Source organism: Giraffa tippelskirchi, chromosome 2, assembly GCF_054371585.1.
Source record: "Giraffa tippelskirchi isolate mGirTip1 chromosome 2, T2T-mGirTip1v1.2.pri, whole genome shotgun sequence".
Taxonomy (NCBI): domain Eukaryota; kingdom Metazoa; phylum Chordata; class Mammalia; order Artiodactyla; family Giraffidae; genus Giraffa; species Giraffa tippelskirchi.
The window spans coordinates 198,353,410-198,377,512 of record NC_137276.1 but is presented as its reverse complement, the minus strand read 5'-3'; the positions used below and the strand labels follow the sequence as shown (position 1 = coordinate 198,377,512).

The 24,103-nt window shown below is 35.7% G+C and overlaps 1 protein-coding gene across 7 annotated transcripts in view; it reads left to right on the top strand.

The window, feature by feature from the left end:
* CADM2 (cell adhesion molecule 2) overlaps positions 1–24,103 on the top strand; it is a 1,189,836-nt gene that overhangs the window by 916,916 nt on the left and 248,817 nt on the right. For all 7 annotated transcript variants that reach the window (XM_081552246.1, XM_081552256.1, XM_081552244.1 and 4 more), the window contains exon 2: positions 762–911. In XM_081552246.1, the coding sequence (XP_081408372.1) occupies positions 762–911 (150 nt within the window). The remainder of the gene's footprint in view (positions 1–761; positions 912–24,103) is intronic.

Below are 24,103 nucleotides of genomic sequence, written 5' to 3'. Positions count from 1 at the left end.
AACACGTTTTGAAGAATGCTTACATTGTTTTCTCCAACACATTTTGTATTTCTAAAAACAGCTACGTCTACAAGAAACCCTGGTGTAAGAGGATTCTTCTTTTTTAATTTTTTCTATCAGAAATTGAATCTAACATTCTAATATCCATATTTTATACACTTTATTCAGAATTATAAAAGCTAGACTCAGAAGGTAAAGCGTCTGTCTGCAGTGCAGGAGACCCAGGTTCTGGGTTGGGAAGATCCCCTGGGGAAGGAAATGGCAACCCACTCCAGTACTCGTGCCTGGAAAATCCCATGGACAGAGGAACCATGGGGTCGCAGAGTCAGGCATGACTGAGCGACTTCACTTTCGCAAGGGAAGTATTTAGTGTACTTCTGCTACTTTAAAGAGTTATATTCATCCAGAATTATTATCTTCAAAGATAGCCAGGTCTAGCACCATATAATTAATGCAAGGCCAAGCAAAATTAATGATAATCACATTACTATTTAAATATACATCTTTATGTGTGCCTAGGAGGAGAAGGTTTTCTGGAGCATGTAAAGGAATGTAAAGAAGTCCTAATAGTATATCACACTGTTGTCCTCTAATTAAAGGTTTTCAATTATCTTTGCATTTTTTCTAATGTATAGTTTTGCTGTTGTTGTTTGGTTGGTTTAAATTTTACTTGGAGTGAGAAGTTAAGTCCATGTAACTCTTGGAGAGTTAATCATTTTATAAGTTTCATTTAATCAACCTTTTCTTTAATCCCTTTTTAGGCAGCCAAGGGCAATTTCCACTCACACAGAATGTAACCGTTGTTGAAGGCGGAACTGCAATTTTGACCTGCAGGGTTGATCAAAATGATAACACCTCCCTCCAGTGGTCAAATCCAGCTCAACAGACTCTGTACTTTGATGACAAGAAAGGTGAATACATTTTCTTTTAAATGTTTTAATCATATTCTAAAATATCCTAATTATAATGAATTTATTTTTGAGATGATTCAAATTATTCATTTTGATTACCAAACTGCTGCTGCTTGTATTTAAACATGTTAAATATTAAATACTTTAGTTTGCAAGTCATAAACACTAAAGATAACCTATGTCAACTTTTTAATAAAATAAACAGTTCTAATTCTGTTTCAAAAATAGTTTTATATCTTCTCCTAACAATTATCTTATCTCCAGATACCACATGCTTTTGTTCTCTTTTAGATGTCTTTTGTATAGATTATTTTTTTTCCTCACTCCTGGCAATAGGATGTGTTATTTTTATTAACTTTAATTAAACTATTTAGAAGATACTATATACCTTTGGAAAGTTTTTTGATTTTATTCTCAAGAATTGAGTTTAAAACTAAGAATTGTAAAAATGATATTATTCAATAATAAGTTTAAGTTACTCCATGTTTCTAAAATAAACTGAAATTAAGAAGCTGTATTTACACATTGAGTTGGACTTAACCGGGCTTTCTAGTTGAGTGATAGATTTTGATTAAGTGTTTTTAGAGAACTAAATCACATTACATTTTATAATTCTAGCAAACAACTAAAAACATATACTGAATGTGTAAGCAATTGTCCACTGTTATAAGCACTAGGAGAAAATTAGTTCAGGAACTGTAATGAAAATATGGATCTATTGCTTTAGATAAATTATGTAGGATATAAATATCTATATTTATATCCTAAATATTCAACATCGTCTTAATATCTTTATTCCTTATGTATGTATGTAGATAATAGTGAAATAATTTGAAATCAGATCTAATAATTGAAGTGTAGTCAAATTAGTTCAATAAATATGCCCATTTCACCTAAAATATAAATTCACTATATTTTGTGCATTTCTATACTTTTCCCTCTTTGATGTACTTTAAATTTAAAATCAAATACTCTATTTTAGCCTTTAGTATATGAAGGATTGGTTAAAAATCTAATTAATTAATTCAACACATATATTTTGAGAGTTTCTTTGTACAAGGCATGAGAGTTAGAGAACAGACAGATAAAATCCCTGCCCAGAGAGGATATATAGTCCAGTGCGCAAGCCAGACAATTAAACAAGCACATGAACAAAATATATTTTAGAGTACATTGACAGGAGACAAGCGTTCTCTTTCTCTCTCTCTCTAGATAGCTGGTTAGCTAAAATAGATAGTACATAAACATCTACAGCGGAGAAGGCAATGGTAACCCACTCCAGTACTCTTGCCTGGAAAATCCCATGGATGGAGGAGCCTGGTGGGCTGCAGTCCATGGGATCCCTAAGAGTCGGACACAACTGAGCGACTTCACTTTCACTTTTCACTTTCATGCATTGGAGAAGGAAATGGCAACCCACTCCAGTGTTCTTGCCTGGAGAATCCCAGGGACGGGGGAGCCTGCTGGGCTGCCGTCTATGGGGTCGCACAGAGTCGGACACGACTGAAGCGACTTAGCAGCAGCAGCAGCAAACACCTACAGAGAGAGACAGAGAGAGAACGAGATTAATATTTAGAAATTGGCACAAGTGATTGTTGAAGCTGGCCAGTCTGAAATATGCATAGTAGGACAGCAGACTGGAGACAGGGAAGAGTTACATTGCAGCTCATCTGAAGGCAGTCTGGAGGAGAATCTCTTCTTCAGTGAACCTCACTTGTCGTTTTTGTTGTTGTTGTTGTTTTTATTTTACTCTGAAGGCCTTATACTGATTGAATGAGGCCCACCTGCATTTTGCAGGGTGATGTGGTTTACTCGAAGTCTACTGATTGCAATGTGATATCATTTAAAAATACCTTCACAGCAATATCCAGACTGGTACTTGACCAAAATCTGGGTACCGTGGCCTAATGAGTTGACACATAAACTTAACTATGAGAAAGGGTTAGGAATGTTAGCATTTCTGTAGAACTTTAATATTTATAAAAGGTTTCTATTTTGCTGTCTGAAAGAACAGTTATCACTAAGGACCATTTTCACAGAGGCGTGTGGGAGGGAGAGGTTAAAGTTCTCACAGCTATGTGAGATTTAAAGACAGTATTATGACAAATATTGTGACTTAAATATTGACTAGACTTAAAGCCAATAATGTGATTCCATACTTATGTTTTGATTTGAGTGTTTGATGTGTAATAATTCGTGTTTAACAGAGACTTCCAGTCATAGAGGTTTTTTCTTTTCTTTTTTTAGTATTTAGGGATATCTTTAAATGTCTGGAAATGGATTTTAAAACATCCATTTGCTAAACAGTTAATATAGTGATAATAATATAATTTGAATCCTTATTACCATTATTGATTACTTAATGATTCTGATTAAGATGTTTTTATTCCATTGTGAAAAATTTTAATCCTGCTTTATGAGACTGTAAAGTGACATTTTTTACAACTTGAGAAATAGCTAAGGAATATCTAATTTGATATTTTTAAGCCTTTTAAAAAATATGTCTTTCAAGAATTAACAGTTGATTTTATGGATTAATTAACTGTTTTAAAATGTCACAAGTGTAATCCACATAATTTAGTTTATACTTCAGCTATATTCAATGGAAATAAAAGCTGTATAAATAGAAAATGAAACAAAGATTTCTTTTGATTTCATTTTCTAGCAAAAATATATTTAAGTTTTATCATTCTAATATTATGTAAGCTTTATGGTTTGATCATAAATCCCTAGTGCTTTGTGGATGGAAAAGGCACATCTATATATACATGAAAAGAAGTTTCTAGTGTTTACTTCAGTCCTTCATGGAGGTGTTTAAAGGAATTTGTTGTTGTTTTAAATCAAGTGATCTATGTTACTTTCCAGAATGAAGTTCTATTAGTTAAAAATTCAAATACATAAGTAACCAGACATATACAAACATTTAACAACTTCTTTGTGCTCATGGCAGTAATTGATTACAAGTATTTATAAATAAATATTTCAGACATATGTGCCCAAATATAAAGAGACTCAGTTTTAATGAAACCTCTCATTTGCCCAATGATATAACACAAAAGAAAATGTTTTGGGAGACAAGAGATTTTAAGGGGTGCTCATAGAACAATTAAACATATAGTTACACTATTTATCAACTTGATTATATGTACATATTTTAACTGGACTTTCCTGGTGGCTCAGCGGTAAAGAATCCACCTGCCAGTGCAGAAGATGCAGGTTGGTGCCTGGGTCAGAAAAATTCTCTGGAGAAGGAAATGGCAACCCACTCTAGTATTCTTGCCTGGGAAATCTCTTGGATAGAGGAGCCTGGTGGATTACAGTCCATGGGGTCACAAAGAATCAGACACAATTTAATGACTAAACAGCAACAATAACATATTTAAACTAGTATAAAAATATATTAATTTAGCAATATTACTTTTTTACACCCCTGCATTTAATGAAATAATCTTGCTTAGCAATACTTTTATAAAAGTATAAGATACTATCAATGAGAAATAAGTTTCAATCAACTATGAATTATTTTTTTTGTTGTGCATTCATCCTGCAGGATTATAATAATTATTTCCACTATGTAACAACTTATTATACTGCTTTTTAAGATCTTTGAGAGTCGTGTTTACAGTGACATTTACAATTGCGAGGTCAAATCCTTAGGCACAAAACCAAAATCTATATGAAGTGTCATTGCCTCCTCTTTTAGTGATTCTATAAAATATTCTCTATAGATTATTTAAAATAAGCACTGGTTCAGAGTATTTCAAGTTAATGCAACTTTCCTGTGGAAAATAGAGAGCAACTTGTAATACAAGATTTGCAAAGACTTTGTTTCCAGGAAGCTCCTTTTTTCCTGAAGGATAATCCTGGTGATAAAAACCCATTATGTTATATCTGGGATATTTAGCAATATTCCTATATCTTTACACTGCTACAAAATACACCTGATCATATGAACTGTTGAAGTATTCTTATTTTTCTTTTATATTTGCTTAACAAATTAGATTCATGCTGAAAAAAAGCCTCTGTTTGTGCATTTATGTGTGTGTATACGTGTGTAGTATAACAGGTTTCTATTTATGTTATTAGACTTCTTCTATTTCTGTTGTGGGTCTACCATCAGTTGCAACAGAATAGCAGAAAGTATTGAATAAAGCAATCTTTCATGAATGATAAACTAACATTCCTGTTCCTTCACAAATCCTTGATTCAGTTTCTTGTGATATTGTAGTGGAAGGGATCCTTGATCCTTGATAATGATGTCCCTCAAATGCAAGGGTTTGAAAATAAAAGTGTTTTTTGAAGATTTAATATCACAATTTCCACATACTGTCTTTTTGTCTGCAGACAAATGTGCTAAATTTTGCCAGAGTCTAACTGTAGAAGTTAAGCATGGGTTAGCGTGACTAGAGTAACCCATACGTTTTGCGCAAGTGACAACTGCTCAGGAGAACAATAGAGAAAATGAAAGGGTTGTCTGTGTCACTGATTGCACCAGCTTCTACAGGTGGCTGCCACTGTGAATGGCTTTATCCATAGTTCTGTTCTTACTTCTGTCTCATATTTTGTTGACAGTTGTTCTCAGGAGCTTTCCAAATAAAGTCTTTCAGGCATATGCAGTATCACAGAGTTTTAATTGTGTCTCAAATGATTATAAATCACAGCTGAGGTTGAGAAGCGTTGGGTTTAGCAAATCAGTTCTCACCAGAGTTCTGTATCGCTGAGCTTTAATTTCTGTACTGACATGGAGTAATGAGAAGGAAGGAGGAAAGGGACAGAGGGAGGGAAAGAGGAAGGGAGAAAGTGGGCAAGTTAGTCAGAGCAACAACACATGTGCTTCTCATTGATATTGCTGTTGCCACTATAATGCCCAAAAGGCATTCTGAGTAGCCTTTCCTGCTACACAGGTCTCTGACACTTCTGGCTGTGGGGTTTGAACAAGGATCTCAAGACAGTGACCCCATTGGTTCAATTAAAACTAGAAAACCCTTCATTGTTTACTCGAAATTGTTAACTAAAGAAAAGCATGCTGTGAGTGGACAATTGATGATCTGCTAGAGGAGAATTAAGCTGAACTCCTTTTCTTAGTTTTTCGCAAGGTGGTTGAATGTGAATATTCAGGACTTTCTTCACAAGGGAGATAAATGTCCGGGTGTAATTGGCTAAAGTGAAGCTAATATTATAATCTATCTTATTCAGGTAAAATAAAGAGGACAGTGATCTCAGGTTTTTGCTACTTTGAGAACATTTATTATGTGATATGTACATATTCCATTTATAACTGGAGAAATTGAGTCAAACATTCAAGGAAAATTTGTCCACAGACATTCTGCTAATGACTGGTAATGAAGGAATTTGAATCCAGGTGTAGGCTATGTTAGTTTTAACTAGACTGCCCCTGAGAACAAAGTTATCCCAGCACCAGGTCCCTTTAAGTATAACCCAAGTGGCTTCTGCTATTGATCTTAGCAGCTGCCTTTTAGTTAAGAACAACAATTACTCTCAACTGTTGAAGATGTACATACAGTAAGACCGAGGGATGCAGTACAGTCAGCACTGCCCAAAAGGACTTTCCACAATGATAGCAGTGTTCTTTATCTGTACAGAACAATTCTGTAGCCAGTGTCATGTGTGGATACTTGTTAATTTTAAAATACTTAAAATTTTGGGTTTTTTTAGTCACACTAGCTGTATTTCAAGTACTGAAAAAACATGTGTATTTACTATTTTGGAAAGCACAGTTCTAGATGATGATTCATTCTTTAGATGCCAAAACAGACCTTGCCCAAGTCCAGCCTTGGCTGCAGAATATGCATTTTTCAACTGAGAAAACCCAAAATCATCATAAAAATGTATCAAATATTCAGTAAATGAAATTTTGCTGTTTAAATTGCACACATTTAATGAGGACATTGTAGCACAGGAGACAGGGAGTCAGGTTTGACTTCTAATTCTACTTCTGACACCAACCAGCAGAGAAATAAGAGAGGTTTATCAGAACCACCACCGAATTAGATGAACTGGTCTTTGGATCAGAGCTGCATCTTTAATAATTTCTTCATCTACTTTGTTTGCACCTGAAAACCAGAAATCATTAATCTATGAAGCAGATATTTAATTGCAATTACATTTCATTTCTGCATAGTTTTTATACGAAGATTTTTTTTTCTATAACACTTAAGAGCCTGCAAATTTAAATAAAAATAAAAATCAAGAGGAAAATTTATAGGTTCTTATGGGTCAGAGGGACTTAGATCAAATGTTGTCACATATTCTGGCCCTTGTCTCTTTTTACACAAAGTTTACTGTATCTGTTATAAACAGTAGGTAAGCATTTGGAATAGAGTGGGTATAGGGAGATAGAGGGTCCTTCCCTGGTAGCTTAGCTGGTCAAGAATTCGTCTGCAATGCAGGAGACCCCAGTTCTATTCCTGGGTTGAGAAGATACCCTGGAGAAGGGATAGGCTTCCCACTGCAGTATTCCTGGGCTTCCCTGGTGGCTCAGATGGTAGAGAACCCACCTACAATGGGGGAGAACTGGGTTAAAGATCCCCTGGAGGAGGGCATGGCAACCCACTCTGTATTCTTGCCTGGAGAATCCCCATGGACCGAGGTGCCTGGCGGGCTACAGTCCATGGGGTTGCAAAGAGTCAGAAACAACTGAGCAACTAAACACAGCACAGGGAGATAGGGAGCTGAGTTCACTGAAACATTACATTAATACTCTGTGATATTTGGCAATAGAAATTTAAAAAAAAATCAATTAGATCATTGTATCTGTTTCTCTGCAGGTGTGAAAAAAAACAGTTGAAGCAGTACAATCTGATCACTAAATGTTCAGGAAAGAACATTTCAATTCCATTTTATTATTGACAGAAAATACTTTGTACAAACATCTCCAGGAGTGCATAGTATATGCATTTAACAGACATATCTCTGTGTGCTTGTATGTGTTTTTATATAAAAATGTAAAATGCATAACTTTTTGTGATGTTTCTTTTTATAGTAGCTTTGCTTTTTTTGAATTATACTTCAGTGATTCTCAAAAATATCTTGAAGGAAATTTTATTCCTGAATAAGTGAAAATAAATTTTATTAGTTCAGTTCAGTTCAGTCGCTCAGTCGTGCCCGACTCTTTGTGACCCCATGAACTGCAGCACACCAGGCCTCTCTGTCCATCACCAACTCCCGGAGTCTACCCAAATCCATGTCCATCGAGTCAGTGATGCCATCCAACCATCTCATCCTCTGTCGTCCCCTTCTCCTCCTGCCCCCAATCCTAGCCAGCATTAGGGTCTTTTCCAAAGAGTCAACTCTTCGCATGAGGTGGCCAAAGTATTGGAGTTTCAGCTTCAAATTTTATTAAGGGTATAGCCAAAAAAATATGCTGGTGTTAATTTTCTAAATATTCTGCTGATAATTTTACATTAATACTGGAGATAATGGGAGAGGAGGAACATGAATAAGATATCCTAGAAGAAGTAGTAATAAAGAGAATAAAAATGAGATGAACCTAAAATAATGATACAAGTTCTCCTGGCTCCCTGCCAACCAGTGCTATATGAGTGCCTTTCCCCACAACTAGTTTCAATCAATATGACAGCCTTGAAAATAGCAAATATTAACTCTGTAAAGCAGATATTTAAGTGGTCAATTTTACCCTTCTTTTTGCGTTCATAAAGAAAATCAAATATGATGTATAAGTTACAATAAAGACATGAAATCAATGATGACAACTTACAGTTGCACAAGACAATTTTTAAATAACTTCAGCATAGTTCACTTTTCTCCTTGGATCTACAACAACCTAGGTGGACGATATTCCCATTTTGTATTTGAAGAAACTGAGGTTTGCAGATCTGAATGACTCTAGTAGTAAGGAACAAAATGATAATAAGACATGAACTTTTTTAAGCAAAGCCTAATCCACTTCATGATATACCATTCTATGAGGACTTCACTTTATTGCTTTTTGAATTTTATCGTTTTTTACTTTTTTTATGTAAATTATCACTTCTTTTAGGTCTTTACTCCAAAGTCATCATCTCAATGATAGATCTGAACACATCTTATCTCATAGTTAATCATTTTATTTCTATTAGCAGATGTGCTTGCAAATGCATCCATATTAAATTAGTAGGAATCCAGTTCCCACTAGGAAATAAATGATACAGTTGAGTTAATGAAGTATGGAACACACTGTTTACAGATGTGCAGCCATAATTAAGGAAACTCATCAAGATGATACAGCACCCAGGAACTAGCAACAGTGGGAAACCATCCTACCCTTGGGTCTGAAAGGGTGACAGAGAGAACTAAAGCTAAGTTTTGGAAAGAAGGCTTCTGGTTAGAAGCTGAGACTGTTTAGGAAGGAGGGATGTGTGGAAATACATAAATTGATGTCTCTTTCCTCCTACCCTTTGATCTGACTTCCATGGGCTGAGCCCAATTGGAAAACAGAGGTCAAGGAATCCTAGGTAGTTTAGTCTCCCATAGCAAAGAGCAGAATAGATAATGGATCTGAAATGATAAGCAGAAAGTAGCCAGCACAATTCACCAAATATAAATAGATATTTCTCCCTCTCCAATTTTCAGTAAAGATAATTTCCATCAAAAAGTTGTGCCAATCTATGTTCACAAGTACTTTCCATTGAATTGCTTCTTTTTGAGAGAAATAAGTTGCAACAATGCAGTACCCTTGCAAAATGCATTACTTTTTTCAATGCTATATTCTTCAGATTTAACATATGTGTTAAACTGTATGCTATGAGCTTTTTTAAAGAAATAACTTGCTTTCACTTAATCTACTACTAATAAAACCATCACTATAAATTCTCACTAAGCATATGCAAAATTTCAGTTGTATAATATATGATTACTATCTTCATCTCTCTATACTTAAGTCTCAACAATGTTAAGAAAAACATAAAGATAATCGTGTACACTATCAGTTCAGTTCAGTCGCTCAGTCGTGTCTGACTCTTTGCGACCCCATGAACAGCAACACACCAGGCCTCCCTGTCCATCACCAACTCCCAGAGTTTACCCAAACTCATGTCCATTGTGTCGGTGATGCCATCCAACCATCTCATCCTCTGCTGTCGCCTTCTCCTGCCCTCAATCTTTCCCAGCATCAGGGTCTTTTCCAATGAGTCAGCTCTTCGCATGAGGTCGCCAAACCATTGGAGTTTCAGCTTCAACATCAGTCTTTCCAATGAACACCCAGGACTGATATCCTTTAGGATGGACTAGTTGGATCTCCTTGCAACTATACACTATAAATTGTATTCATTTTGTGATATCTGTATCAAGATTTTCGACATTCAAAGCCACAAGTATGTGTCTGAAAGTGTTCAGCAAATTTTAATTTGAGTATTTTTAGGATTCAGCATAATTTTCATACTTGATATTACATTTTAGATAAATTAGGTTTAACAAATATTACTAATTTTTACAATACTTTTGTTTTTGACCACTCTTCACAGCTTGTGGAATCTTAATTCCTAGGCCAGGGATTGAATCCACACCCTCAGTAGTGAAAGCACAGAGTCCTAACCACTGGACAGTCAGGGAATTCCCTGTAATGATTTTATTTTAAAATAAAGAAAAATTTACTGCAAATAAATCAAATGCCTCTGTGAAAATAACCAAATTCCTAAATTAAGTCCTTTTAGTTATTGCACGTTGCTGTTCACTAACTTTATTTTAGGAAAACTTCATAAAAACGAGACTGTGTGCTACCTTTTTCTGTATTTTCCAAGTCTCCTGTATATGTGTTATCATAGTTTCATAATTTAAAAAAATATAAATTAAAAAGAAAATTCATAAAAAGGAAGTTATTTCTATAACACTGAACTATTTTATTCTACTTTCTGATGATTAACTTGTATATTTATTTAATCTTTCATTCAGTAAATATTTGCTGACTATCTACTGTGTGATAGGCACTGTACTAGGTTGTTTGTAGTTATTGTAGCTCAGTGATTTTTGAGGAGTCTATTTTTTTTTTTTTAATCTTGGTAAGACATACAGAGTCAGCACACAGTCAGCAAACCATCTGGGGAATACCACTTTTTACGTCATGGAGGTAGAAGTGGGATGATACCTGGAGCTAGACTGGGTGGATAGCCATCACCATTGTGCCATCTATGTCCATCTCCCAAAACACTTTATAAAATATAAACAATGACCAACCACTTTCTGGGTAATTACCTTGATGTCTTTTGTGATATTTCAGATCCTCAGTTTTGGGAATCAATAGTCGTTAAAGAAAGAAGGCTGCTAGGTAAATGTTCTTAATAGGTAAATATCTAAGCACGTGCTGTGCTGTGTGCTTAGTCACTCAGTTGTGTCCAACTGTTCGTGATCCCATGGATCACCCACCAAGCTTATATTTAAAAAAGGTTTCCAAGTCACAATTTCAGTTCTATTCTGTGAATATTAGTAAAATATTGTTGTGTCCCAGGAATTATGCTGGGCACTAGGACTACTAAAATAAATAAAACATGGATTTTGCCCTTAAGGAGCAAGTTGTTATATATCATCTATACATTGGAATGGTGGAATATATAGAGGAAAAGTAAGGGCTTCCGTGGTGGTTCAGATGGTAAAGAATCCAACCGCAGTGCGGGAAACCTGGCTTCGATCCCTGGGTTGGGAAGATTTCCTGGAGGAGGGCATGGCGACCCACTCTAGTATTTTTGCCTGAAGAATTCCCATGGACAGAGATGCCTGGCAGGCTACAGTCCATGGTGTTGCAAAGTCAGACACAAATGAGAGACTGAGCACAGTACACCAAAACAAGTTGTCATATATCATCTATATATTGGAACGGTGGAGCATATAGAGGAAAAGTACTAGGTAAAGCATTTTAGAGATAGACAAATGTAATTCTACTTGTTGCATAATAAGCCTCATTGTGGAGGATACAACATGCTCAAATAATTGATAAAAATACCATATATGAACCTAGGAAAAAAATGTGACTTGAAAATACACATGATTAAGAACATACTTTTTTTGATAGAATTATTTTTTAAAGAAACAACTGTAAATAAACTAGAAATACTATGTGCTATTTGTCTAATTTAGGAAGTAACAATGTACTGTGCGTGGACCTGATTTCCTTGAGACATATTGGTATGGTCTCAATTTTAAATAGCCTTTTTATCAGGATTAGCACAGAGACCATGGAGAATTTAAGATATTTTTTTTTTTAATAAATTTATTTATTTTAGTTGGGGGCTAATTACTTTACAATATTGTAATAGTTTTTGCCATACATTGACATGAATCAGCCATGGGTTTACCTGTGTTCCCCTTCCTGGACCCCCCACCCACCTCCCTCCCCATCCCATCCCTCTGGGTCATCCCATTGCCCCGGCCCTGAGCCCTTGTCTCATGCATCGAACATGGAATGGTGTTCTGTTTCACATATGATAATATACATGTTTCAATGCTATTCTCCCAGAACGTCCCACCCTCACCTTCTCCCTCAGAGTCCATAAAATTGTTCTATGCATCTGTGTCTCTTATTCTGTCTCGCATATAGGGTTATCGTTACCATCTTTCAAATGATTTTTAAGTTTCAAAATAGCATTAGCGTTATAGCTCCTTAGTAAGTATAAGAAAATCTGAACAGGATCAAAAATAATGTCTGTAATGTATATGTTTAATTCTATTTATGACTAGATAATTTTTATTCATACCAATATAATTCTATTTTAAATAAAATGTAGTGTTTAAAGCTTAACTATTTAAAATTTTATTGCATTTTTTCATTTTGTATTTTTTAAATATTTTACATCAGACTTTGAAAGAGTCATACCGTTCTATGATGAATCTACATTGCTAAAATAGTGTTCATTTTTTTGAATTGAGGCTGATGAAAACTTAGCCCTTGAAGTGTGACATAAATGTCATTCTACTCCAAAACTCAGAGTTCACTGCATTACTCTGTTCTAGTTTTAAGTTCCTAGGAGAGAGAAATTAATTGATTTAGCTTATCCTATATTCTTCTACTGTGCTTTAAGGTATAACCAGGGATGTGTGGCCAGTGAGCCCAGCAATTACAATAATTTATATCCTCTACATTCAATGACAGGGCAACTCAATAGGTTCAATATGTAGAATCTATGCAGAATTCTTTTGTCTTGATAACATATTTATATGAAAATAATTGCAGCTTGAAGTACAGAATTAATTTTTAAAAAACTCATTTCAATATTATTACTTGGATTTTCCTAGTAAGTGCAGTCTCTTTTTAATCCCAAGGAGCTTTTTTAATAAGTAATTTGGAAATGTTGGTCTAAGTACCAAAAAGTAGAAGTAAAAACACACAGTATTTCATTAATGGTGAAAAAGTGAAAGAGTTAGTCACTCAGTCATATTCAACTCTTTGCAACTCCATGGACTGTAGCGCACCAGACTCCTCTGTCCATGGAATTCTCCAGGAAGAATACTGAAGTGGGTAGCCATTCCCTTCTCCAGGAGATCTTCCTAATCCAGGAATCAAACCTGGGTTTCCTATATTGATAGTAATACTAATTAAAATACTATTAAATTATGAGTTTGTTGTGGTTAAAAAGTTACTATGATCTTTTCAATTCATTCACTTGGTTTTCTTCAACTATTTTAGTTATTTCCTATATTTATAAATACTGAATATTTCTCCTGCTCCATGACTCTTCAGGTAATATTTTTCTGCTATTCAAACAAACTAATACAGTTTAGAAATACTTTTTCCTGAATAAATATTTTTAATATATTGTTTACATTGTGTGAGTATGAAGAGTTATAAATTAGAGTACTCCACTTTCCTTAATTTATTATTTTTTTAATCCCAGCAGGCTCTTGTAAGTGATCCTTGGAAACAACAGTAGATGAGCATTTTGCAGCTCTGTGAAATGTAGGAGGCAGTATTATTTTAGTACTGAGGTGTGGGTGATTGTAAGAATTAAGTCTTCTGGTTTTACAACTATTTATATTGAGGCTAGTAGGTATACTCAAGTACAAATGGAAAATGGGGGTGGAGAATGCTGACTGATTGGTGTGCACATTCTGCAATACTCACTTTTACATTTTAGAAAGAATGGTTGTAATTTAGAAAGAATGATAGTAGTATGAATATAGATGTTATATATTATGCTTGGATTTCAAAACTTTCTTATACTTACAGCCCACCTTGTCTTTTAATGCTGAAAATTGTACGGTATGAGATTGAATGGGCTATTTTTTAAATCATGAATTATTATAAAAAATATCTTCTAGGAACCAGAGCTATGTTCTCCTATGAAGATGATAATTGGTTATTAGTCACATATTTCTTTGTAACTTAAAATCTTACCTCACAAACATTTGCAAACATTATAGATGGATTGGATGCTTGAGGTTTACATGCTTGGTAGTCAGGGCAGCTGCATTCGGATTCTAGTTTCACTATGGATTTGTATGTGATCTTGAAACAACCTTGAGAAAATACATAAACCAATCTTCGTTCCAGCTCATAGATCTCTTGAGGCCAATGAGTTGTGAGGGGCCACCTGCTTCTATGCCCAGTTGTAATGATGGAAACTCCTTTCAGAGGTTTTCTTTGTGTGTATTTGTGTGTGGTTTGAGATGTTTGAAAATCGATACTGAAACATCGAACAAAACAAAAAGCCAAACAAAAGTCTGCCAATGTCACAAGTACTTTCTATCTAACAGGAAATTGAGATCTTAAATACTACCTTCAGACTGAAAGTGACTGTGAATGGGTAAATACCTGAAGCAGGCCTTTTAGTTATTGAGACATAAAGCACAGACTCTGTATTTAAATGGTAATATTTAACTTCACCATTTCCTAGGTGCTGTAACTGTGTTGAAGGTGAAATGCAATGAAGGTTTCTAATTTGGAGGCTGTGTCATTACCCTCAGGGCTTTGGGAAAAATAATACAAGTAAGGATGAGAGAACATAGGATAAAAGAGTTCTCTCCCTGCCCTTCTTGGCTCACTTCTGTTATTTTTTTAGTTGATTTACAATGTTATATTAGTTTCAGATGTACAACATAGTGATTCAGTATTTTTATAGATTATCCATCACTTAAAGTTATAAAATATTGGCTATTTTCCCTGTACTGTACAATATATCCTGATAGCTTACTTATTTACATGTATATCTTTTCCACACCTTCTCAAAAACTTTTTATTTAATATATGACTATAGTCAATTAACAATGATGTAATAGTTTCAGGTGGACAGCAAAGGGACTCAGCCATATATATACATGTATCCATTCCCCCACAAACTCCCATCCCATTCAGGCTGCCACATAACATCAACCAGAGTTCCCTGTGTAGCTTATTTACCTTACACATAATAGTTTGTGTCTCTGCCTCACTTCTTTCTATGTTGAGTGTGAGCTCTTATGGTGTGAGGTTTTCATAAAGAGCTGAAAAAGCTCTTTCACCTGCAGAGCTGCCACTGAGTCCATGTGACCAAGAGTGGCATGGAGCTAGCATGAAAACCAGTTCTTGTACCCCAACACTGGCTGCTATTTGAACTGATGTCTTTGCCTCCTTTTATATACTGATTGGTTTTCTAGCAAATAAAAATGCACATTTCTATTTTGTTTATTACCTCCTTACTAGTTCTAATAGTGGCTTGAACTTCTTTGGGGGTTTCTCATTATAGCAGCCTGTGTTATCTACAAATAACTGCTTCTGCCTTTTCAATAGTTACAGCTCTACTTTTGTTTCCTGCCTTAGCATATCAGATATAGTATACATCCTTTTAAAATTAGAAAAATAAGAGAAAAAAAATATCAGTACTTTTTGTACAACTGTGGGAAGGGAGACTTTAAGTAAGAAAGGTAAAAGGAGAATGAAAATGATTTTAGCAGCCAAGGTGTGATATGATGATGACCTGAAACAGAGAGCTAAGGTAATAGAGAGAAAGAACATATTTGAAAGGTATTCAAGCAAAGAATTGACTAGGCTTGGTCAACCAGAAATTAATTTCTAGTCTTTCAAACCAGGAGTAAAGGAGTCTAATTTTGAGTAGTCACATGATTGATTATATTACTAATGTACCACCATCTATTTATGTCAGAGAAGGTGTGACAGAGAAAATTAATTTTAATTCTCAGCTTCTAAGGGATCCTAAGATTGTCAATTCAAAATAAATTAATAGACATCCATTTAATATGTCTTTACAGTTTGACCCTACAAGCACCTTAAATGTAATTTAGATTCAGCCATTCATTCAATAACACATACTGAACTACTTTTTGCCAGAAGTTGTTCTAGGCTTTTTGAATATAGTAGAGAGCAAAACGGGCAAAACTCTGCCCTTGCATAACTTACATTCAAGTGAGAGAAAAATGACAATAAGTAAAAGAAGTAAGAACATATGTAGTTTGTCCAAGGGTGATGAATTCTACAAAGAAAAAAATTTAAGAAAAGAGAGAGAGGAAGTGCCATTTTAAATAAGGTATGAGGGAATGCCTCATTAAGGAAGTAACATCAGAGTAAACACCCAAGAGAGAATGAAGATCTAGACGTGCCAACACTTCTGGGGACAGAGAGTAATGCAGAGGAGTATCTAGAATGGATGCTCTCTGGGTATATTTGAAGAAGAGCTGAGCTAGAGTGTGCAGATCAGAGTGAACACATAGAATAGAAAAAATGAGGGCAGAAAGATAAGGATATAGGAAGTGTGAGAAGTGAGGGCATTGAAGGATGGCTTTATCTTTGATTAAAATGAGAAACCATTGAAGGTTGTTGAGCAGAGCTAGAAGGTATGAGGTGAGCATATGAACATTTTAACAGTATCACTCTGGCTATTATGGGGAGTATAGACTACGGTGATGAGAGATGGGATAAGAAGCAGAGAAACCAGTTAGGAAACTATTGTAAATAAACCAGGTAAAAGATAAAGTTGATTTAGACTGAAGAGATTGCAATGAATATGATGAGAATAAGTGGAATTCTCTGTGCACTTTTAAAGTATTTTGACTAGCTAGTGGCCAGAACGTGGGGTAGAAGAGTGAAAGAGAAGTCATGTATGATGTCAAGGGTTTTGCTTTGAACACATGAAATAATTTGAAAAGGAGATAAGCAGGATTGCGGGAATGGGGGTGATGACTATATTGAGACAGGTTCTGATTTGGCCCTGTTACATTTGAGCTTATTACACATACAAGAGTGGTTATATAATAAGCAGTTGGGCATATGAGTCTGGAATCCAGTGACTGATTCAAGTTGAAGATCTTAAACACTGGGTATGTTATATGTCATCAGAAAGGATGGTTTACCAAGAGAGTCTAGGGAAGAGTAGTCCAAGAAATGAACCCTGGAATCCACCACTAACAACAGGTTAAGGAGGTGAGACAAAAAAAGCATTTGAATATATATACATATATATATATATGCGCATATATGTATATATTTTATGTTTACAAAAACACTTTCCCTATATTATGGCATTTGGCCTATGGAATGATTCTGAAAAGCACATAATGATAGGACTGAAATTTGATTAACATTTAATAGTTGCAAGTTAATAGTTGCAAACATTCCAACTTTCATTTACTTCCTTTGATGATTATTTACATTATATACATGCCCAGAAAATAAACTGATGCTATTGTGATTCTCTGCATATGTCTTGTTTCCATGTTTCTTCACACTTATAAGTGTCTTAGGTGAGGTTCTTTATCCTAAGTGTGCCCTTCCCTGTTTTATTCACCCTCAAAATCTTGTACTATATGGCCAGGCAAGAAAGCTTTGTCCTCTTTCCTGGGGAGATAGACATTAGTGACCTTGATAGAGAAATAGCATCTACCAGAAGGCCCTGGACATCCTTGAATGCTTCCAAGAACACCTGCAATTTATTATGGGATTGAACCATCCACTTCTTACTCTTTGGTTAGCTTAAGTTTCCTCCTATGACTGAAAAAAACCAATGAGAACAAGAACAACCATAGCAAAGCAAAACATTCCCTCAATATGAATCTTCCCTCAGCTAATCTAGTTTTCCTATAGGAAGTAGAAATAAGGGGAGCTGTTTATTTTTGTTGCATAGAGATGGAGTTAGAATATGCTTCCTGAAACTTTCAGAGCAAGGTTCCAGGTGTAGAGCTGGACCACAAGAAATGAACCTCTGTCCCGGAGCCCAGTCAGTACTTCTGAGTCCTCTGTGGTGAGGGTCTTTTATTTTCCCTAAATCAAGCACAAGTCATACTTTTGTTAAGTACAGTAAAAATAGCTTATTATAAAGTGAAAAGATAAAGCACACAAAATGAAAGGTCTGACTTTTTATTGTTATGTCTTATAAACATGGCATACAAAAAGAGAACAGAATTGCAAAGTTGTATGTATGCATTGAGTAAGGGGGTAATAGGGCAGAGAATTATTATAGTATTTGTAATTTCCTTTGTAACTCTGTAATCAGTGCAAAACAAAAAGTAATAAAACAAACAGTAATTGTCCGTGTTATTAACCTGTATGCACACTTTGAATGAACATCATATATATTAAGTATTTATTTTAATGTGACATATGCTTCTTTCTTATTAATTTATCTAATCTCCTTGGATAGGTTTTAGCATATTGTTCAGGGAATAATGTATAATCTAAACTACTTCCAAGCTTTATATTAGTAGTAGTCAGAGTAGAGAAATGAATCTCACAAAGAGTATTTTTGCAGGAATGGAAGAAGAGATTTTGAAGCAATTTCAGTGATCTTAAAGTAGTTATTTTAAACTTTTATCGAAAATAAGGCAAATTCATTTTCACTTCTTTATTAGTGGCCAGTTCCAGGATTTAGCCTGTAAAGTTATAGTTAAATACATTTTTTATAAAATATATTTCTTTAGGATCTATGAATATATGTGGATCCTTTTGATGGAATATATTATATAACTCAAAGTATTATATCAGTATTGTAGAACAGTCTGTGATAACTTTTTGTCAATGAGTAATATCAAGATTATCATCATATTTTACTGACAATTGTGCTCAGTTTATGCACTATGTCATAAATAATTATAGAAAATCTGTTATTTTAAGCTTTGGGCTTTTGCTTTGTCCTTTGACTTTACCTGCCATTGCAAAACATGTTGCATTTCTTCCTTGTAAGTACTATTAAGATTATCAAAACACCAAATATATCAGACAAATAAAGAAGGATGGCTGTCTAGCCATATAAAATTTAGAAATGAGCTGATTTCTTATCTGGCAAAAACAAGAGTTTTTGTGCTGTTCAAACATTCTAGACAGAAGTTCTCACATCTAAAACTTTTGTGCCTCAGTGTGCAGTAGAGATGTATAATCAACTTCTATCTTGTCTAAGAAAGGATAATTTTTTCATTTAATGCATTAGCTTTAACATAATTCACAAAATTTTACCACATTGCTAAGAATGCTGGTATTCAGCTGATTTTTATTTTACTGTGGAGAAAGAATTTTTTTGACAAAAGAAGTACATTAGTTCATGATCTGCATTAGCTCCATAATCAGTGTTCCAAAATGTTTCCCTGCCATTGTAGCTTGCCAGTCTTTTTCTACAGAAAACGTAAACCACAGAACAAATTTGTTGACAGCGATCATACACTTGGAGGTCATGGCAATGTCAAATTCCTGTAAAAGTTTCTAAGCATTTATTCTGAACTTCTGTAGTTATCTCTATGCTTGTAAGTAATAAACAGTTCGTAACTAGCACTTTGAAAAGCACTGTTGTGTATGAAGTGGAGATAGCAGCTACTTTGCAGAGGTGTGGTTAAGATTACCAATCATCTTGGAATAGCGCCTATCAAGTAGTAGGCATTTGATTGAAAAGAACTATTAAATCACATTATACCATATATTCCATTTTAAACACATCTGAAGTTGCAAAAAAGTCTATCTGAACTTAAAAATGTGGACAGTCTTACAGAGAAATGTATTTGTCTATCTATACCTATGCATCCATATGTAGATATATAAAGATATAGGTAAAACATTAAGAGTGTTTCCTGTGAGAAAAATGAACAGACTACTAGAGAATGGTGACAGCATATGCAGAATGATTACATCAAATTAGAAGGATCAGAAGAAACTCAAAACAGAAGATGGATTTTGAGATTGGCTTAAAAAGATGGCAAAACAAGCTGCTACAATGTAAGTCATAGCTGAAAGTTTTCTATGAGTTTTCCTGTTACCCTCCTTTTCTGCCACATTCTTCTCCACATAGCCGATACTGGGGAAATCACAAGGGATTAGACCTGATAGACAGAGTGCCTGATGAACTATGGACAGAGGTTTGTGACATTGTATAGGAGACAAGGATCAAGAAAATCCCCATGGAAAAGAAATGCAAAAAAGCAAAATGGCTGTCTGAGGAGTCTTTACAGATAGCTGGGAAGAGAAGAGAAGCAAAAAGCAAAGGAGAAAAGGAAAGATATTCCCATCTGAATGCAGAGTTCCAAAGAATCGCAAGGAGAGATAAGAAAGCCTTCCTCAGCAATCGGTGCAAAGAAATAGAGGAAAACAACAGATTGGGAAAGACTAGAGATCTCTTCAAGAAAATTAGAGATACCAAAGGAACATTTCATGCAAAGATAGGCTCGATAAAGGACAGAAATGGTATGGACCTAACAGAAGAAGAAGATATTAAGAAGAGGTGGCAAGAATACACAGAAGAACTGTACAAAAAAGATCTTCACGACCCAGATAATCATGATGGTGTGATCACTCACCTAGAGCCAGACATCCTGGAATGTGAAGTCAAGTGGGTCTTAGAAAGCATCACTATGAACAAAGCTAGTGGAGGTGATGGAATTCCAGTTGAGCTATTTCAAATCCTCAAAGATGATGCTGTGAAAGTGCTGCACTCAATATGGCAGCAAATTTGGAAAACTCAGCAGTGGCCACAGGACTGGAAGCGGTCAGTCTTCATTCCAATCCCAAAGAAAGGCAATGCCAAAGAGTGCTCAAACTACTGCACAATTGCACTCATCTCACATGCTAGTAAAATAATGCTCAAAATTCTCCAAGCCAGGCTTCAAGCAATACGTGAACGGTGAACTTCCAGATGTTCAAGCTGGTTTTAGAAAAGGCAGAGGAACCAGAGATCAAATTGCCAACATGAGCTGTATCATCGAAAAAGCAAGAGAGTTCCAGAAAAACATCTATTTTTGCTTTATTGACTATGCCAAAGCCTTTGACTGTGTGGATCACAATAAACTGTGGAAAATTCTGAAAGAGATGGGAATACAGACCATCTGACCTGTCTCTTGTGAAACCTGTATGCAGGACAGGAAGCAACAGTTAGAACTGGACATGGAACAACAGACTGGTTCCAAATAGGAAAAGGAGTACGTCAAGGCTGTATATTGTCACCCTGCTTATTTAACTTATATGCAGAGTACATCATGAGAAACGCTGGGCTGAAACACAAGCTGGAATCAAGACTGCCGGGAGAAATATCAATAACCTCAGATATGCAGATGACACCACCCTGATGGCAGAAAGTGAAGAAGAACTAAAGAGCCTCTTGATGAAGGTGAAAGAGGAGAGTGAAAAAGTTGGCTTAAAGCTCAATGTTCAGAAAACTAAGATCATGGCATCTGGTCCCATCACTTCATGGGAAATAGATGGGGAAACAGTGGAAATAGTGTCAGACTTTATTTTTTGGGGCTCCAGAATCACTGCTGATGGTGACTGCAGCCATGAAATTAAAAGACGCTTACTCCTTGGAAGGAAGGTTATGGCCAACCTAGATAGCACATTTAAAAGCAGAGACATTACTTTGCCACCAAAAGTCAGTCTAGTCAAGGCTATGGTTTTTCCAGTGATCATGTATGGATGTGAGAGTTGGGCGGTGAAGAAGGCTGAGCGCCAAAGAATTGATGCTTTTGAACTGTAGTGTTGGAGAAGACTCTTGAGAGTCCCTTGGACTGCAAGGAGATCCAATCAATCCATCCTAAAAGAGATCAATCCTGGGTGTTCATTGGAAGGTCTGATGTTGACGCTGAAACTCCAATACTTTGGCCACCTCATGCGAAGGGTTGACTCATTGGAAAAGACCCTAATGCTGGATAGGATTGGAGGCGGAAGGAGAAGGGGACGACAGAGGATGAGATGGTTGGATGGCATAACTGACTCGATGGACATTGGTTTGATTGGACTCTGGGAGTTGGTGATGGACAGAGAGGCCTGGCGTGCTGCAATTCATGGGGTCGCAAAGAGTCGGACACGACTGAGAGACTGAACTGAACTGAACTATCTTATCTGAGAGGGTTTGCATAGTCCCTTGTGGCTCAGTGGTAAAGAGTCTGCCTGCCAATTCAGGAGATGAGAGTTCAATCCCTGGGCCAAGAAGATACCCTGGGGAAGGAAATGACAACCCACTCTAGTATTCTTGCCTGGGAAGTGGCATAGACAGAGGAGCCTGATGGGCTACAGTCCATGGGGTTGCAAAAGAGTTGGACAAGACTTAGTGAAAAACTAAACTTAAGTCTAAACTATAGAGTACTTGTATCGGAGGTATTGTTATGTGCATTTTACATATAAGGATACTGAAGCAGAGACAAGTTCAATCACTTGCTTAAATGTGCTATGTAGGCAGTGACACAAGTATACAATTCTTGGCAGTGTGACCTCACTTACGTCCTGTGTGGCCCAGCACATTCCCCAGAGAGTGCTCTCTCCTGGGTAATAAGTGGGATTGGAGAAAAGAAAAGCTAGAGTGAATTTACACAGGGAAAATAATAGGCAAGGTTTTTTTCCAACACAACTTAAGATGAGTTCATGGTACACAAGGTAAGCTGTGAAAGATGGCCGAGGAAAGGAGGTATAACTGTCCTAGTGCTGAGAAGGTCAAGCTTGCACTGCCACATGTGAGGAAGCAGGGCTACAAATGGAGAACTAAGAATAAAAGCAGGATGGAGTCTCATTTCATTCCTTGGTTAGGTCTAAAAAGTACATGAAAGTAAAAATCAATTTTAAGTTTAAATTTTTTGAAGTCATCAAACACCTGAAATCATCCCTGAATGTGAGAAGAAAGACTATATGAGGAAAGAACAGCTCTGAATCCCTCCTATCACATTTCCACTTTGGGTTATTGATTTGCTGAGTGGAGTGGCAGCTCTTCATATGTGGAACAAGGCCAAGTAATTCAACTGAGAAGTAAGTCCCCAAACCACCCAAATCAGAGAGCAGAAAAAGAAAAGAAAAAGAACTGCAAGGAGCACTGAGAACTTTGAATTTATGTTGGCAATAAGCTGGTCAAGTGTATGATTTAGAGGGAGTTGAGGGTGAGAGTCATAATAACCAATGATAACTCAGATCTCAAACCTCTGTATATGAGATGCTCTAAATAGGAATAAAGACTTTAGGAGAAGATGAATGCAAGGAGAAAGAGTTAAATTGATGAAAATAGAGAAAATAATGTTTTTAAAAAAACTTTTAAAAGAAAGAGTAATTTGTATTGAAAATTATGATTTGCATACATGAATGTATTATTATAATATAAACTGAAGTATGCTTGGTTTGAGTGTTTAACAATAGAAAACTAATAAGCATTGAAAGTGAAATTGCCATGAGAAGATATGGTAAAATCACAGCAGAAAACACATGGTATCATCAAAATTTTTGAGTTAATAGGGTTTAATAATGAAAGTACCATTACAAAGGTGTGAGAAGGCTTAAGAGAATCAACAAAATGCCAATGACTCAGGGACCAACAATGTGAGAAGCTACTGCTATCTCTAAACCTGAGATGGCATGTGATGTAAACTGTAACCAAAATTGCAGCCATTTACAGAGCCAAAAGAAATACTCTACCTTGCCCTTCTTCACCCCTGGCATCTCCTGCCATTGCCTTTCTTTGGGTGAACCTAACTGTAAGCCTGAGGACAGAGGCTGAGGACTGGATGTTTGAGGAAGCACATTTCAGAGGGGTCAGCTGCTCAGGCCATGTAGAGTATGGAAGATAAAACTGGTAAAATCAGACATAACCACAATAAGTAACAAAATTATTCACTGAGTAATCTAAAAAAGGACTATCTGTTGGATTCGGAATATATATTTTATTAATGTTTACTAAGTGAACTTTATCTTTTTGAAAGTCACTTTTGCAGTTACTTTGAAGTATGGTCAGGTATTAAAGCTTATGTTCAATGCTGTAAAATGCCTTTTAGGTGTTTTCTTTACTGGTGAGAAAACGGAACTATAT